This window comes from Pleurodeles waltl, chromosome 3_1 (genome assembly GCF_031143425.1).
Source record: "Pleurodeles waltl isolate 20211129_DDA chromosome 3_1, aPleWal1.hap1.20221129, whole genome shotgun sequence".
In the NCBI taxonomy this organism is placed as follows: Eukaryota; Metazoa; Chordata; class Amphibia; order Caudata; family Salamandridae; genus Pleurodeles; species Pleurodeles waltl.
The window spans coordinates 1,864,634,884-1,864,650,458 of NC_090440.1; the positions used below are offsets into that span (position 1 = coordinate 1,864,634,884).

The window sequence follows — 15,575 nt, forward strand, 5'->3', positions numbered from 1 at the left end:
TTCTGTTTCCTTTGGTATTGCTTTTAGATTCCTTGTGGGGGGGGGGGTCGCTCGATGGATTATGGGTAATTAAACTTTATTCAACACATTAAATATGTGTCCTTTCATCTGAAATTGACATGTTAAATATGAGCGAGATTATCATTTTGGTAATAGTACATGATTTTTTCAAATTGCTCTAGGAATTAGAAAGAAATCAAGTATTGATAAGTGGGGAACAGTTAGATTAGAAATTAACTTTGTTGTGCTTGGTGGATGTTGCACAGACCCCAACTTTGTTTTCCTAAAACAGCTGCTAGTACAGATGCAACATAAATTAATTCTATTTATTCACAACAACAAATCACAGAGACTGCCCAGGGCAACACTGTATAGACTACCAGTGGAGGGTGGGCTAGGATTTACCAACATAACACATTATGTACTGTCTGCCCTGTTACGTCCGGTGATGGATTAGGTGATCCTAGAACAAAGATGTTTATGAGTTCCTCTACTACACGTTCTTTGGTTTAACCCCATAACACCCAGGACTACACTCCTGGTATATAAACCTCTATCCTCCAAGGTCGTCCTTCTCAAATACTGGTGTCAGTTGACCAGAAAACAAGGTACAACAATGTTCCCTTCACCTATGATAACAATTGTGTATAATCCTGAAAAAGCCTTGGAACTGAGGACAAAGTCTTAAGTGAATGGAGCTTGGACGATACACTCCTATTTGGCAAACTGTTTTCTGACAGGGTGACATGTGTCTGGTCCTTTGAACTTTGTCGCAACTGCTGCTACACGGGCAAATTTGACAGTTCTAAAGGAAAGGGTTGAAAAGGGTCATGAAAAGACTCCATTAGAACTGCTCGTTTCACATGACCACTAAAAACAAGGAGATTAGTAAGCTACAAAAATGGGTAACCTATAAATTCAGCGCAGTTATATATTACAGTGGTAATACTTTAAATTCAACTGCAGGACTTGTGAGACGGCTTGGTCTCTTAACATATGTAAACATGAAACAGTTACAAAGCACCAAACAAAAGAGAAGTATGAAGTATGAAAGCATGAATTGAGTACTCCTGTATACCTAGATGCTCTGAATTCCCTAACATGCAGCATCAGGCCTCAAGTAGCCATGTTACCTTACTACACTTAGCAGAAGAAGTTGCCATCTCTGACATGATATCAAATTGGTGGATAGTGCAGATGCGGTGTGCATTCCACAGCAGAGATATTTCATTGTTACAAGTTCCACAAATGCAGTGCATGCTCCCATACACACACAAAAGCTGAAGGGAAACCTATTTCTCTGGCAAAGGACTTTGCTCTACTTTGATTTTCTATATGTAGTCCTGTGACCTACTTATTATCTTGGTCTTGATTTTTGCTGCAATCGAAGTATTCAATTTAGCAGATTTCAAAGCTCCATTCTTCTTTTCCTTCATGCGCTCTCTCACTGCAAGAAGATTTGCGAGGGCTGATGTTTCCATTGCTGCAGGATCTCCCATCTAAAAAGTACCAACAGAAAAGCATTTGCAGCAGGTTGAAAACAAATACTTTAGGGGTAAGCAATTTAAGGAGCAAGTAATTTGAGGATTCCTTGATGCACTTTAAGGATTAGACAGGTTGGAAAAAAAAATGTCTGCACACTCAACGATGGCTAGAGTTAACTTTTACTTAAACAGTATCCAGTCTGCTTCACAGTCACTGGCATCATGGACTGGTAGCGATTAGTAAGCTCCGGCACAGGCTAGTGTTCAGCAACACGTTCACTACATTGGTCCCTTGTGAAAGATATTGAGCCATGAAATACATACCACACCAAGTTAACAGTTACTGCACAGAAACCCAGGGCATGAAAAACAAGTGGCTTACCTTTGTTAACACCCTTTCTGGTGGAAACGCTAACAGTAGAATTCTCACCTTGTTAATATCCCCAAGGAATTTGCAAGTCCTTGTAGGGATGAATATAAAACATACAAGAGGTCTGACAGTTTGGTCTGCAACGAGTCCATCTGGTATACACAGATTTAATGGAGGGGACCCTAGCTGCCAAAAATCACATCAATGACTTCAGAAAGAATATCAAAGGAAATCAACATCTGCCACTCAATATACACACACTCAGTGGTGCTGATTATGCAAATGCTCGTGCAAGACTTAGCTTTGCTGCTGCGTCAGACTGTCCTGCTGAAAGAGTAGGCTGATCGGAGGACAAATGATCAAGCTCAGGAATTACAGATACCACACACACATAGCACAATCTGAAGCCACTGCAGTGACTTGGGTCAGAGGTAGCAGCAGGAAGAACACAGCTGCCCCCTGCTCCACTATAGGCAAAAGGCATCTCCTAGAGAGAGCACCTTTTCAGAAACCCTAACACACAAAAATACTGACACTGCGTGTTGCTGGCACATCAAGGCAGGATTCTCCCCAGTGCTCTAGGAGTAGCTGCCATTCGTGATTTACTAGATGTTGCTGGCTGTGTTTGTACACCTTGGTGTTCAAAGATCCAGCAAGGCTGTTCACAAGGATCCAGCCAGTTTCAGAGGTTCAGAGCCTCCTCGCACAGGACCAAGGACTCCACCATGTTTGATGCAGTACTACATGGTGTTGGTACCGTCTATGAGAATCTGCACCAGCCTCTCTTTGATGGTATACAGGAAGGTGGCTATTTGTCAGAAGAGAAAGATTTTTCATTTCCACCTATCTCGGGTGACCGCCCCAGCCCAGCAACATTGCCTCCATCACCACAGTCAGCGCTCGGTGGGGGGAAGACAAAGGGTTTTACGCCGATATAATTGTGGCATGGTCGATGAGATAGAGGCCGTCGATGAGGCCATAGATTAAGAAGCCGCAGAGACATCCTCACAGAAACCCGGGACGGAGTCTCAAACATCAAGATCATAGCCTGATTTCCTAGGCTTTATCTAGAGGGAAGACCGAAAAGCACACTAACTAGGATGGCTCAGGCCAAAGAAAACCTCTGCAAAGCAGACAGCCTATCCTGGTAAAGTGTCTTGCATGCTGCAGTCATCACCTTCGCACCCCAACTCCCCCCCCAAAACAATCAAGACATACAAATGCCACAGCACTAACTATAACTGTACCCCGTGAATAAATCCCAATTACTCTCCCCAGGTAAACACCCCAAAACTCAACTAGTGTTTCCCCAAGCATTGTGAGAAGCACACCCTCCAAATCTAACAATCCTAGTAAAACTGTAGTGTGCTTAAAAACAGTGGGGCATGTCATTAAATTTATAAGGTCGAGCAGGCAAAAATCCTATGAGAGAACTGTCTACCGTTCCACTCCTGTGTACCCTGTAATCCTTACTACATTAAGTTCAATCTTACACACACTGCTTAACCGCTTTGCTGCCAGGCATTTCCCCCTCAGATGCCAAGACTTTTTTTTGACTATTTGGGGGCAGTTCGCTCACGCCCTCATAACTTTGTCCACATAAGCTACCCACACCAAATTCATGTCCTTCTCCCCAACATCCTATGGATTCTAGAGGTACCCAGAGTTTGTGGGTCCCCCTGGAGAAGACCAAGAAATTGGCCACAATACAGCTGAAATGTTTTCTTTAAAAAAATAAAATTAAAAAAAAAGGGCTGCAGAAGAAAGCTTGTGGTTTTTCCCCTGAAAATGGCATCAACAAAAGGGTTTACGGTGCTAAAATCACAATCTTCCCAGCTTTCAAGAACAGGCAGACTTGGATCAGAAAACCACATTTTTCAACACAATTTTGGCCTTTTACTATATACCACATTTTTACTATATTTGTGCTTTCTGCCTCCTTCCAGTTAGTGACAGAAATGGATATGAAACCAAATGCTGGATCCCGGACTGCTAAACATTTCTGAAAAATAAACAATTCTGAATTCAGCAAGGGGTCATCTGCATAGATCCTTCAAGGTTTTCCTACAGAAAGTAACAGCTAAAATAAAAAATACAAATAATGAAAGTGAGGTTAAAAAAAAAAAAAAAAAAAAAAAAAAAAAACAACATCATTTCTGTTGACGTTTTCTTCTATAGCTTTTTCCACCTACGGCAGATTTTTGAAAGCAATATACCGCTACGTCTGCTGGACTCTTCTGGTTGCGGGGAGATACAGGCTGTAGGTTAATCAAGAACCCTAGGTACTCAGAGCCAATAAAGAAGCTGCACCTTGGAATGGGTTTTCATGGTATACAGCAATTCATTTGGTGAAATATAAAGAGTGAAAAAAAAAGTATCAAGGAAACCTTTGTATTTCCAAAATGGGCACAAGATAAGATGTTGAGAAGCAGCGGCTATTTGCACATCTCTGAATTCCAGGGTACCCATACTAGCATATGAATTACAGGGCATTTCTGAATTTTCTTTTTTTTTTTTTTTTAAACACACGGTCTTACATTTGGAAGGAAACAAAAAGTAAAGACAAGGGGTAATAACACTTGTGCTTCTATTCTGTGTTACCCCAAGTCTCCCTACAAAAACAGTAGCTCACTTGTGAGGGTAGGCTTAATGCCAGCAACAGAAAACGCAACATGGACACATCACATTTTACACTGAAATCGGACATGTTTTTTGGAAAGCGCCTAGCTGTGGATTTTGGCCTCTAGCACAGTCAGCACCTAGGGAAACCTACCAAACCTGTGCATGTTTGAAATCTAGACACCTAGGGGAACCCATGATGCAGTAACTTGTGGCATTCTCACCAGGTTCTATAACTTAGAACCCTTAGCAAACCTCAAAATTTGGCCAAAAAACAAACAAAAGCAAAAAAAAAAACACAACATTTTCCTCACATTTCGGTGGTGATAAGTTCTGGCATCTGAGGAGCCACAAACTTCCTTCTAGCCAGCATTCCCCCACATCTCACGATAAAAATGGTACCTCACTTGTGTGTGGGTGGTGGGGGGGGTAGGGGAGAGGCGGAGAAGGCGAGAGAGAATATACACACACACACACACACACACACACACACACCCCTCACACATTTCTGAAAACTAGACACCCGAGGGAGTCCAGGGAGGTGTCACTCCCATGGATTTCCCCCCCAATGTTTTCTTACCCAGAATCCTCAGCAAACCTCAAATTTAGCTTTAAAAAAAAAAAAAAAAGGCAAAAAAAATAATTTTTCCCACATTTCTGTGTGGGATCAATCACAGCATCTGCACGAATTTCCTGCCACTCAACGCGTTCCCCTCAGTCTTCCGCTAAAAATGATACTTCTAGGCTGACAATTGGGGCAGAATTTTTATCGGTATAGATGCGACAATGCTGGTGGTAGGAATTTTGTGGATTCCTGCAGATTCCGGAAGGTTCCATCACAAAAATGTGGGGAAGAAGTGCGATTTCAAGCAAAGTAGGGAGGTTTGCAGGGCATTGTGGGTAAGGAAATGGTGCGGGTGCATTTGAAACACACCACCCTGGACTCACCCAGATGTTTCGTTTTCAGATGTGTCTAGGTCTCGTAGATTTTTTTTCATGGCAGCATCCCAAAGTCCAAAAAGTACAGCCCTCACCATTCCAAGTGGGACGATTTTGAGAGTTAGCCCAGCTCTCATGTTCCAAATGTTAAATCAAAACCCAAAATAATCAAATGCCCTCTTGCTTGCCGTTGGGCTAAGATCATTTAGTGGGCGGGGTGGGGGTGGGTGGCAGTGGTAAAGCTGGAAGATTGTTACTCCTCTTAGTTGGGGTGGGGGCATACTGGCTGGTATCCACCACCCCACTATTTTCAATTTTTTTTCAATTCCCCGGCATCTAGTAGGCTTTCTGCAACCCTCCCCCCCCCCCCCCCCCCACCCCCTTCCAACCCTCCACACACCCCCTTTCTTCTCCTCCTTGCATGGCAGCGGGATAAAGTATAAGCCACTCAAGCCAGCCCTTCACAAATGCTTTACTGGCATTAAGAAGGGGGAAATCATACATACATACATATAGCAATGAGAAGGGGGAAAACATACAAATATATTTAGGGGAAAAAAAGAAAGAAAAAAAAACACCACCAGTGGCGGTCGCCACTAGGTAGTTATAGTTAGGACCTAGTTTCTATAGAAAAAGCTGGGTTTTTTATTGCCTATATCTTTGGTGCCAAATCATAAAGAAATTTCATTAAATAATTTAACGGTCACGTCAGCTGGTGTCTGGAAAGTTTTGGGGCAATCTGTCAAACGGGGGCTGAGGAAGAGAGTGGCGATAGGGTGTCAAAAAAGGAGCATTTCCCATGTTAATTCCCAAACTCCAGTGCTTGCTTTAACTGCAGCCCTCAGGTGGGCCAGATCCCGGGAGCATTTATATTTTGAGTATGGCGGTGGCAGGGGGACGCCACCTACCTGGGCCACTATTTATAAACCAAATGTGTGGGGCACCCTCCCTCCCCTGGCAGACCCAGGGACCACCACCTCCCTGATGCACATATTCAAACCTAAAGGAGGGGGACATCTGCCTCCCCCCTCGCGGCCCCGGGGGCCGCCACCTACCCAGGCCACACATTCTATTTCAAGGAAGGGAGGAGAGGGGGTAACGTGCCTACCGTAAAGCTCAGGGACCACCACCACCTCCCTAGGGCACACATTCAAATCAAATGCAAGGGGGTGGGGAGGAGGGCTACACGCCACTCCCACAGCCCCAGGGGCCACCTCTTCCCCAGAGCTAAATGCTGAGTTGGAGGGCTGCGCGTCCTCCGTGACCCCCTCCCCTCGCCAAGCCTCCCCCTTCCCCCTCACTCTACCTCCCCCACCTGCCTCACCCCTCTGCCTCCCACGCGCCACCTCCCCCCCACGTCTCACCAGCACTTCCGCCCCGTGTCTCCCTCTCGCCTCCCACCGCCTCCCTCCATGCCATGTAAAGGAGTTCCCTGCTTCTGGGAGCAAAGCCAGCTACCACAGGACGCTGGGAGCCAGTAGGACCTCAAGGAGCTTAAGTCCCTCCCCCCCACCCCCAAGTCCTGTCACTCTCTCTTTCATCCCATAACAAGATAGTCATTGCAATGGTTTCTCCATACAGTGACAAAAAAGGGAGTCACCTGTGGCATAATGGTTAAGGTCACAGACCGTCACACTCAAAGTTGAGGGTTCTAGTCCAGGTATCTGTGGTCATTTCAATACTTTAATTTGTTTTCAACTTCAAAAGGTTAAGGTTTATGATGAAAGATGAGCTCACTCTTAAAAACTGACAAATACATTTTAATTTTCTTTATTTTAATTTGTCCAGAAATCTCTCATTCTAAGTATATCATTCACCAAAGAACAAAAAAAAAAAAAAAAAAAAAAAAAAAAAAAAAACTCTCCCATTTTCAATCTTTGACCCACCCACTGAGACCCTTAGGCACCCGCTCACAGCCCCACTCAGACCCTCATTCAGCCACTCACAGACCCACTCAGACACACACCCATTGAAATCCTCATATCCCCACCCACAGATCCACACAGAAACTGACACACCCCCTGAAACACTGATGCACCCACTCTCACACCCAGACACTCACAGCCACTCTCACCCTCAGATATACCCTCTCACACCTATTCTTACACCCAGAGAGAGAGGCTGCAGCCAACTCCCGCCGCACACGGCCAAAGGGCAGTGAGGAGCGTGGGGTTGGGTGGTTAGGGGCTGGCTGAAGGACCTGGCCGCAGGCCAACGGCCATGCACTACACTGGTTGGATTAACGTGTAGTAATGAAAATTACTTTAAGTTAAAGAAACAGAAAAAAAGAAAGGAAAAATGTTCACTAGGGCATGAGTTAGTTACTTGAGATAATTCTAACTTGAACTGGTGCATTTCTATAGTTTGGTACAATTAAAATGTGAGCCTAAGTAGAATGTCCCTGTAACCTTTGGGTTTTTTAAGTGAATATCTATGTTTGGTTTCACTGAAACCTGCACTTCTTCAAGTTATTAGATGTCCTTCAAGTTAAATGCTAAATCTTCAAATATCTTGACTAGAGCTGCAGTTCCTCAAGGTCCTGTTGAGTCAAATGCAAAAGCATGTATATTCTTTCGTGAAGCTGCAGTTCCACAAGTCATTACTAGGTGTCCCTCAAAAGTTAAATACAAATGCATTGAAATTCTTATTTGAAGCTGTAGTTCTCCAAGTTGATAAATCAATACTGTGAACTACCAATTAAAGTCTTGCTTTATATGGAACACCTTTAAACACAACCTTGTATATATAGATACTAGCAAACACTATTTAAGTGAAAGTGCTTCTATATTATTGATGGCTAATTGATCTTTTTAGTGGCACTATATTTATGTCTAGTGGTATTTGGTGAATGGCTAATAATAAACATACATACACACACATTGAAACCTTGCAATTCTTCAAGTTGTTACTAGAGGTCCCTCCAGAGTACAATGCTTAATCTTTAATATTTCTGCCCAGCACTGCAGTTCCTCAGGGTCAGGTCAAGTCAAATGACAAGCAATTGTATTCTCTTGTGAGGGTGCAGTTCCACAAGTCATTACTAGGTGTCCCTCACAAGTCAAATGCAACAGCACTGACATTCTTACATTAAGCTGCAGTTCCACTAGTTGTCACTAGGTGTTCTTCAAAAGTCAAATGCAAAAGCATTGACATTCTGACATCAGGCTACACTTCACTTGTTGTTAATATAGGTTCAGCTCAAGTCAGACGCAACAGCTTCAAACTACCTGAAACAAGCTCAGGGTGTGTGGCTTTCGTATAGACATTTTCATACGCACTCCTGTCATTTTTATCATCTGGGCTTGTTTTCCATTGGATTAAAATGTGTGCCAAAGTTGCTTCTTAAAAAGGAGTTTAAATTAAATATTTCAATAGATTAGTTTTTTTTTTTTAAATAGCTTGTTATCACATCCTACTATTTATAGGAACTTTTATTCACTAGTTAAGTACAAGTACATTTAGACAGAATATTTTGGCTGTTTATGTTTCAGCATTCTAATAGGGGTAATGTAGTTCTCAAGTAGTTACTCGCTAAAGTGTTTGAAGTGTCAAACCTGTGGGGGGAGGAGGGGGGGGGATTTAACCTAGAAATCTGCATATACACTATCACCTTTAATAATGTGTTCTCATTTAGAGTAAAAACACAAAAAAATATACCAATGCTGGTCTATAGTGAGGAATGAACATTATAATTTACAATAAATGCCTCGAGTTATGAAAAATAAAAAATAGTTGATGCAACCCTACCATACATAGGTAATTTAAGACATCTGGAAGTCAAAGTGTCTAATCAGTTCTATTTCTGGAGAACAACTTTATTGAGTGTATGTCTGCAATGGTAAAATTACTGTCAGCTTCACCCTGCTGGCCCCGGGTAATGGAAGCTGAACTGCTGTTGTTGGAAAATGAGTTTGTGGTAAATCTCAGAGTCACATGTGTAGAATGGAGGGATATAAAGGACCACTTTCACTCCACCGGCGAGTGATGGGAATGGAGAAGCTCAGGGGATAGGACATGGATAGCAACCTAGAAACCCAACCCATAGCACTTCAGAGAAGAATCTAGGAAAATAATTTTCTGGACCAGAATCAAGAACCTCGAGAAAGACAAGAAATGCAACTCTTTCTTAAAGAAACTTCACTTGGCCCACACCCCACTGGTAGAGCTTTGGGTCTCGGAGGTCAACCTCCAAAAAGGGAAAGAGCAAGTCATGACGGTTGTGACCGTCTTTTAGGACGAGCTTTACTTACCAAAGTCATCGGAGACATCCTAGGTGAACAGTTTCCTGGAGGGCATCTCGAAGACACTGGGTCAAGAAGAGAAGAGGGCCTCAACAAGCCCTTCACCCTGGAAGAGCTGCTCCTGGCCACTACGACCTCCAAGAGAGGCAAGACACCATGAAGTGACAGTCTGTCAGTGTAACTGTCAAATTGTGGGACCTGATCGGCCCAGACATGCTAGACATCTACAGGGAAATGGTGGGCAAGGGCAGTATGCCGCAATCCCTGTGTGAAGGCATAACACTTTTGGACAAGCAGCAGGGAAAAAGGGAGGATTTCAAGAACAAGAGGCCCATCTCGCTCCTCAAAGTGGATGACAAAATCCTAGTGAAGGTAAATGGCCAACCGCCTAAAGAAGGTAATAGCAAAGATAGTTCACTCGGACCAGTCTTGTGGGATACTGGATTGGCAAATCAAAGATAGTCTCCCTGGTTTGGGACACAATTGAGTATGTCAAGAGCCAAAAGGTTCAGGCATCCTTGGTTGATCTAGGCCAGGGAAAGGTGCTCGACCAATGCGTTCCATTATTAACACACAAAAAAATCATTCAAAAGCACGTTTAAATACAGTTATCGCTCACCTATGTTTCAGCTTGGAGAATCTGCTATATGGTTATACAAGAAACTGAGCTGGTTTGCATCCTGTGATCCCAATGCTCTAATCAGTGTACAGATTGCAGGAGGCTGGCCTGGTTTGTAGTGGGTACTTACACCAGGTTCCATTATCCCTTATAAGTGAAATGTAGTAGTGTTCTAGCAGCTTAGGCTGATAGTGGTAGCTATAGGAGAGCAGCTTAGGCTGAACTAGGAGACACGCAAAGCTCCTGCAATACCACTTATAGTTACACAGTACTTATACACAAGAAAAGATAATACTCAGTGTCACCAAAAATAAAGGTAGTTTATTTGGGTGACACAAAAAAAAAATCTTAGAAACAATACTCCTTCTGGAGGTAAGTATTATACACAAAATATACAGTAGAGACCAAAATTAGACAAGTAGATAGTCCTAGAACAATGCAAACAATAGGAAATGCTATAGAATGCAATTGGAGAAAATAGGTCTAGGGGCAACACAAACCATAAACTAAAAAGTGGAATGTGAATCACGAATTTCCCCCTAGACAAGTGTAGTGTGTGCAGAATCGCTGAGAGAGTAAGAAAACAGTAAAGCTAAGTAAATTACCCCACCCCAGAGCCCAGAAAAGCAGGAGTAAAGTACTGCAAGTTTTACTTTGGGCACACTACACCTCGTTTTTGGGATTTTGCAGAAGCCAACCAAGTCTGCAAATAACAACTACTGGATTATTGGACCTGAAGACCTGCAAAGGAAGGGGACCAAGTCCAGAAGTCGAAAGACTTTCCAGAAAGGACAGGAGCCCCTGCCAACCCAGAAGAGGGTGCAAAAGAAGAGTCCCCAGTTAGTCAAAGACTGCAGAAATGCACCCTAGGAAGATGCCAGCGGGTTCTTGCATGATGCAAAAGATGTCCCTCGGAGTGAAGATCATTGCAGATGAGATTTCATGTTGGAAGGCGCCAACAAGCCTCGTCTACAACAAAAGTGCGTTTAGCATCACAATGGTGCTGGATGGACTCAGGAGCGACCTGGGGGCCTCAACTCTGTGTGAGGAGGAGTAGGGGGCTCTCAGCACTTTAGAGAGCCCTCCGGATACCAGCCAGCAACCCCAGGAGTCGCAGAATCCGGGTTCAAAGGAGGTGCAAAACACGGTTGATGCAGCACAACAAAAGAAGGTCCCACGCCGCCGGAGAACAACTCAGCGAGTTGTGCGTCGCAGGATGGAGTGCTGGGGACCAGGGCCAGGCTGTGCACGAAGGAATTTAGCAAAGAGTGCAAAGAGGCCCCAGGAGGCCAAGAAGATGCAGTACACAGGGGTACCATCGTTCTCAGGGAAGGCAAGGTCTTAACTCCTTCTAATTGTGCCAGCAGGACCTCAGGACAGTCTATGTCGATGATGTCCACCCTCTGTGTCCTTAGGAGCACGCCCATCGCTGTTAGAGGAGTCCCAGGGTACCTGTCGTCGTCTTGAAGGTGCCTGCTTGGAGCAGGGGAGTGACTCCATAACTCCACAGGAGATTTCTTTGGTCCTTCTGGTGCAGGATGAAGACAGGGATTCCCCAGAGCGTACACACTGTGGAAACTGTTGCAGTTGCTGACTTGGAGCTGAGGTTGCTGAAGAAAAATGTCTCTTGTAGACACTTTGTTGCAGTTACAGCTTTTCTTGGAGCAGGCTACGGTTGATCCGAGGTCAGAAGAGTCTGAAGTTGTTGCAGAGAATTCCTGAAGGAAACTTGCAAGCAGAATCTGAAGAGAACCCACAGGAGAGACCCTAAATAGCCCTGAGAGCGGGACTGGCTACCTTATCAGGTATGGACCTATCAGGAGGGGTCCCTGACGTCACCTGCTAGCACTGGCCACTCCGAGCCCTCCGGAGTGCACCTACACCTTGCAAAGCAAGATGGCTGAAGTCTGGGACACTCTGGAGGAGCTCTGGGCACCACTCCTGGGGTGGTGATGGCCAGGGGAGTGGTCACTCCCCTTTCCTTTGTCCAGTTTCTTGCCAGAGCAGGGGACAAGGGGTCCCAGAACTGTTGTAGACTGGTTTATGATAGGAGGGCACCATCTGTGACCTTCAAAGCATTCCCAGAGGCTGAGGGAGGCTACCCCTCCCCAGCCTGTAACACCTATTTCCAAAGGGAGAGGGTGTAACACCCTGCTCTCGGAGGAAATGCTTTGTTCTGCCTTCCTGGGACTAGGCTGCCCAGTCCTCAGGAGGGCAGAACCCTGTCTGTGAGGTGGCAGCAGCTGTAGCTGTAGTGCAAGCCTCAGAGAGCTGGTTTGGCAGTACTGGGGTACCATAGTGGAGCCCCCAGGATTCATGGAATTGTCTCCCCAATACCATATTTGGAATGGGGGACAATTCAATGATCTTAGACATGTTACATGGCCATATTCGGAGTTACCATTGTGAAGCTACATATAGGTATTGACCTATATGTAGAGCACGCGTGTAATGGGGCCCCGCACTCACAAAGTCCGGGGAAATGGCCCTGAACTATGTGCGGGCACCTTTGCTAGTGCAAGGTTGCCCTAACACTTAGTAACTTTGCACCTAACCTTCAGCAAGTGAAGGTTAGACATATAGGTGACTTATAAATTACTTAAGTGCAGTGAAAATGGCTGTGAAATAGTGTGTGCACTATTACACGCAGGCCGCAATGACAGTCCTGTGTAAAGGTTTGTCTGAGCTCCCTATGGGTGGCAAAAGAAATGCTGCAGCCCATATGGATCTCAAACAACCCCAATGCCCTGGGTACCTAGGTACCATATACTAGGGACCTATAAGGGGGGGGGGAAATCCTGTATGCCATTTGAAATTGGTAAATTATGTCACTAACCTATAGTGACAAATTTAAAAGCAGAGAGCGCATATTAGCACTGAGGTTCTGATTAGCAGAGCCTCAGTGACACAGTCAAGCACTACTGAAAACACACACATTAGGCCACAAACTATGAGCACTGGGGTCCTGACTAGCAGGATCCCAGTGACACAGTAAAAACACACACTCACAAACAGGCCAAAAGTGGGGGTAACCATGCTAGAAAGAGGCTACTTTCTCACAGATGAATACGTTTATACAGAGAAAAGGTCAGCTTGATAATAGATCCCCTTAGTGGACTCACTCAATAATATAAGGCAGTGAGTATTCTAAAGAAAGAAACTGGTAAGAGGCATCAACCAACAAGGCACATACCTCAAGTTACTTACTACCAGTCCCAAGCTGCAGAGCACCAGTGTATATCTTAAAATGCAAAAAATATAAATGTTTTTAAGAGCAATCACCAAACATGAAGGCTATGAAATTAAGCATCTACCCCTCATCCAAGTGGATGGCAGGATCACTGGCCAGCATTTAATCTGTAATATTATGGCACCAAAGGATGGGCTTTTCAAAAAGGTACTAGGTCAGGTCTCGAACAATCTACTTGCCCATTCGCTATGGAGAGTAATATTCTTTTTTCCAGGGCGAGTCAGTTTTCATTCCTACTTGCCCCATCCGGCGATATAGCCCAAGCCTGTACTGCTGCACTGATTTATAGCTTCCTTAGTACAGACTCATTGAAGGTAGTGTGAGGCCCCCTTGGCACATCTAGCCAAACCTTCAAAAATGTTTAATGCGGACATAGAACAGGTGTTCTGATCGGCTGATTGCAGGGCAGTTTCTGACTGCAGAGGCACGTTGCAATCACCAGTCAGAGATTAGCCCACACTTATGATTTCAAAGTACCAACCATCAGTGACTGGTGTGCTTCCTATTCATGTTGGCTGCTTCCCATTAGCTGATTTACAAGGCTGGATGTGCAGTCTTAGATGTGCCTACACTACCTCTTCCAGCCGATTGCAGCAACTTTGTGCCTGCAGCACATAAAATAATGTAGGTTTGGATTTTAAACATTTTTCAGAAATCGAGGTTCATCAGCTGCTTCACAAGCTGCTGAGCCCCCACTCCACCAACCCTTTCAGAACACTCCTTGACCTGTGGACAATCAGAAGAAGGATTATCCTGCTGTCTGAAGAACCCAAGAGAAAACTAGACTTGCCTGTCAAACTCAGAACCCTATAAGTAACTCAAACGGTTAGCTGGCTGACCACCTGTTTGAGCTAGAGGGACATAATAAGTTTCAGGAGTTGTTTACTGCAACTGGCAAGAAGCACAGTACCAAATGGACCTGCCTTGCTCCCTCCTGATTGCCTCTGCTAGACTGCTAATCCCCAACTGGTTTCCTCAGGTCCTGGGCCTTTGACTGGTGTTGGAGTGTACTCATCTCATCCCCAAACTGCAAGATCTGCATTTTTTTTTTTCCACCAATTCGCTACCTGGCGACCTCCGCCCTTGAATCACCAGTTGTCTCTACTGAAGAAGATCGGACTTCCAGAAATGTTTCCAAGTCAGAAAGAAAACTTTCCACCAGGATGAACCTGGTCTCTGTATACAAACCATGCTGCAATGCGGTCGACCTTAACTTTTGACTTGGACCCATTCTAGCATAAACGGATACCAGCAGTTGGAGCTTTTTGGCACTATTTTTAACTAACACTTTAATAGATCTTATTGTCAGTTCAACTTATTGGATTTTTGTTGTTTTGCTGTCATTTTATTTATTAAAAATGTACTCTTTTTCTAAATTGGTTTGGGACTTTTCTTGTGTTGTGTTTTCAATTTATTACCGTTTGTGTGCTGCATAAATACTCTACACGTTGCCTCTTAGTTAAGTCAGAATGCTTTGTGCCTAGCTAGGAGACGGTGAAGCACAGGTTTATTTATTGATGTTTGAGGTTCACCCTTACGTGGACTGCGATTTGTATTTGAGCCAGCAAAAACCTGTATTTTGCTTCTTGGCCCAGCACAAACCTGTATTTTCCTTCCACCAACATTTCAGTCCCCAAGCCATCTAAGATGTTTACCTCCTTTTCTTCTTAGTTCAGAGGACCTTTCTATCTATATTCATCAAACATAGTAAACCACTGGGTTCATCAAAGAACATTCTTTCAACTAAGATACAAAGAGTGTTTTATTACTACAGCTTTGATCCACAAAAATTCACAATGCCTCTCTATCAGCTGGGTATGTTTATAAGAGCTAAGCTTGTGCACATGAACAGTTTTGTGTAGTAGCCCTTCTTAGATAGCAACAATTTAGCTATTGCCCGATCTCAGCTTCCTTACTTGGCCAAGCTCTTACAAAAGAGTTAGAACATGTAAAGTATAATAACCTCTCATCCTGTTCAAATGGACTTTTGTCCTGGCTATGATATGAAGACAGTGGTGGTAATGGCTGTGGTGGACAGACTATGGCATAGGAC

At 44.2% G+C, this 15,575-nt stretch overlaps 1 protein-coding gene across 1 annotated transcript in view; it reads right to left on the reverse strand.

Moving 5' to 3' along the window:
• SGO2 (shugoshin 2) overlaps positions 1 to 15,575 on the reverse strand; it is a 266,669-nt gene that overhangs the window by 244,165 nt on the left and 6,929 nt on the right. Inside the window, exon 2 of the mRNA XM_069225946.1 lies at positions 1,355 to 1,499. Within this exon, the coding sequence (XP_069082047.1) occupies positions 1,355 to 1,499 (145 nt within the window). The remainder of the gene's footprint in view (positions 1 to 1,354; positions 1,500 to 15,575) is intronic.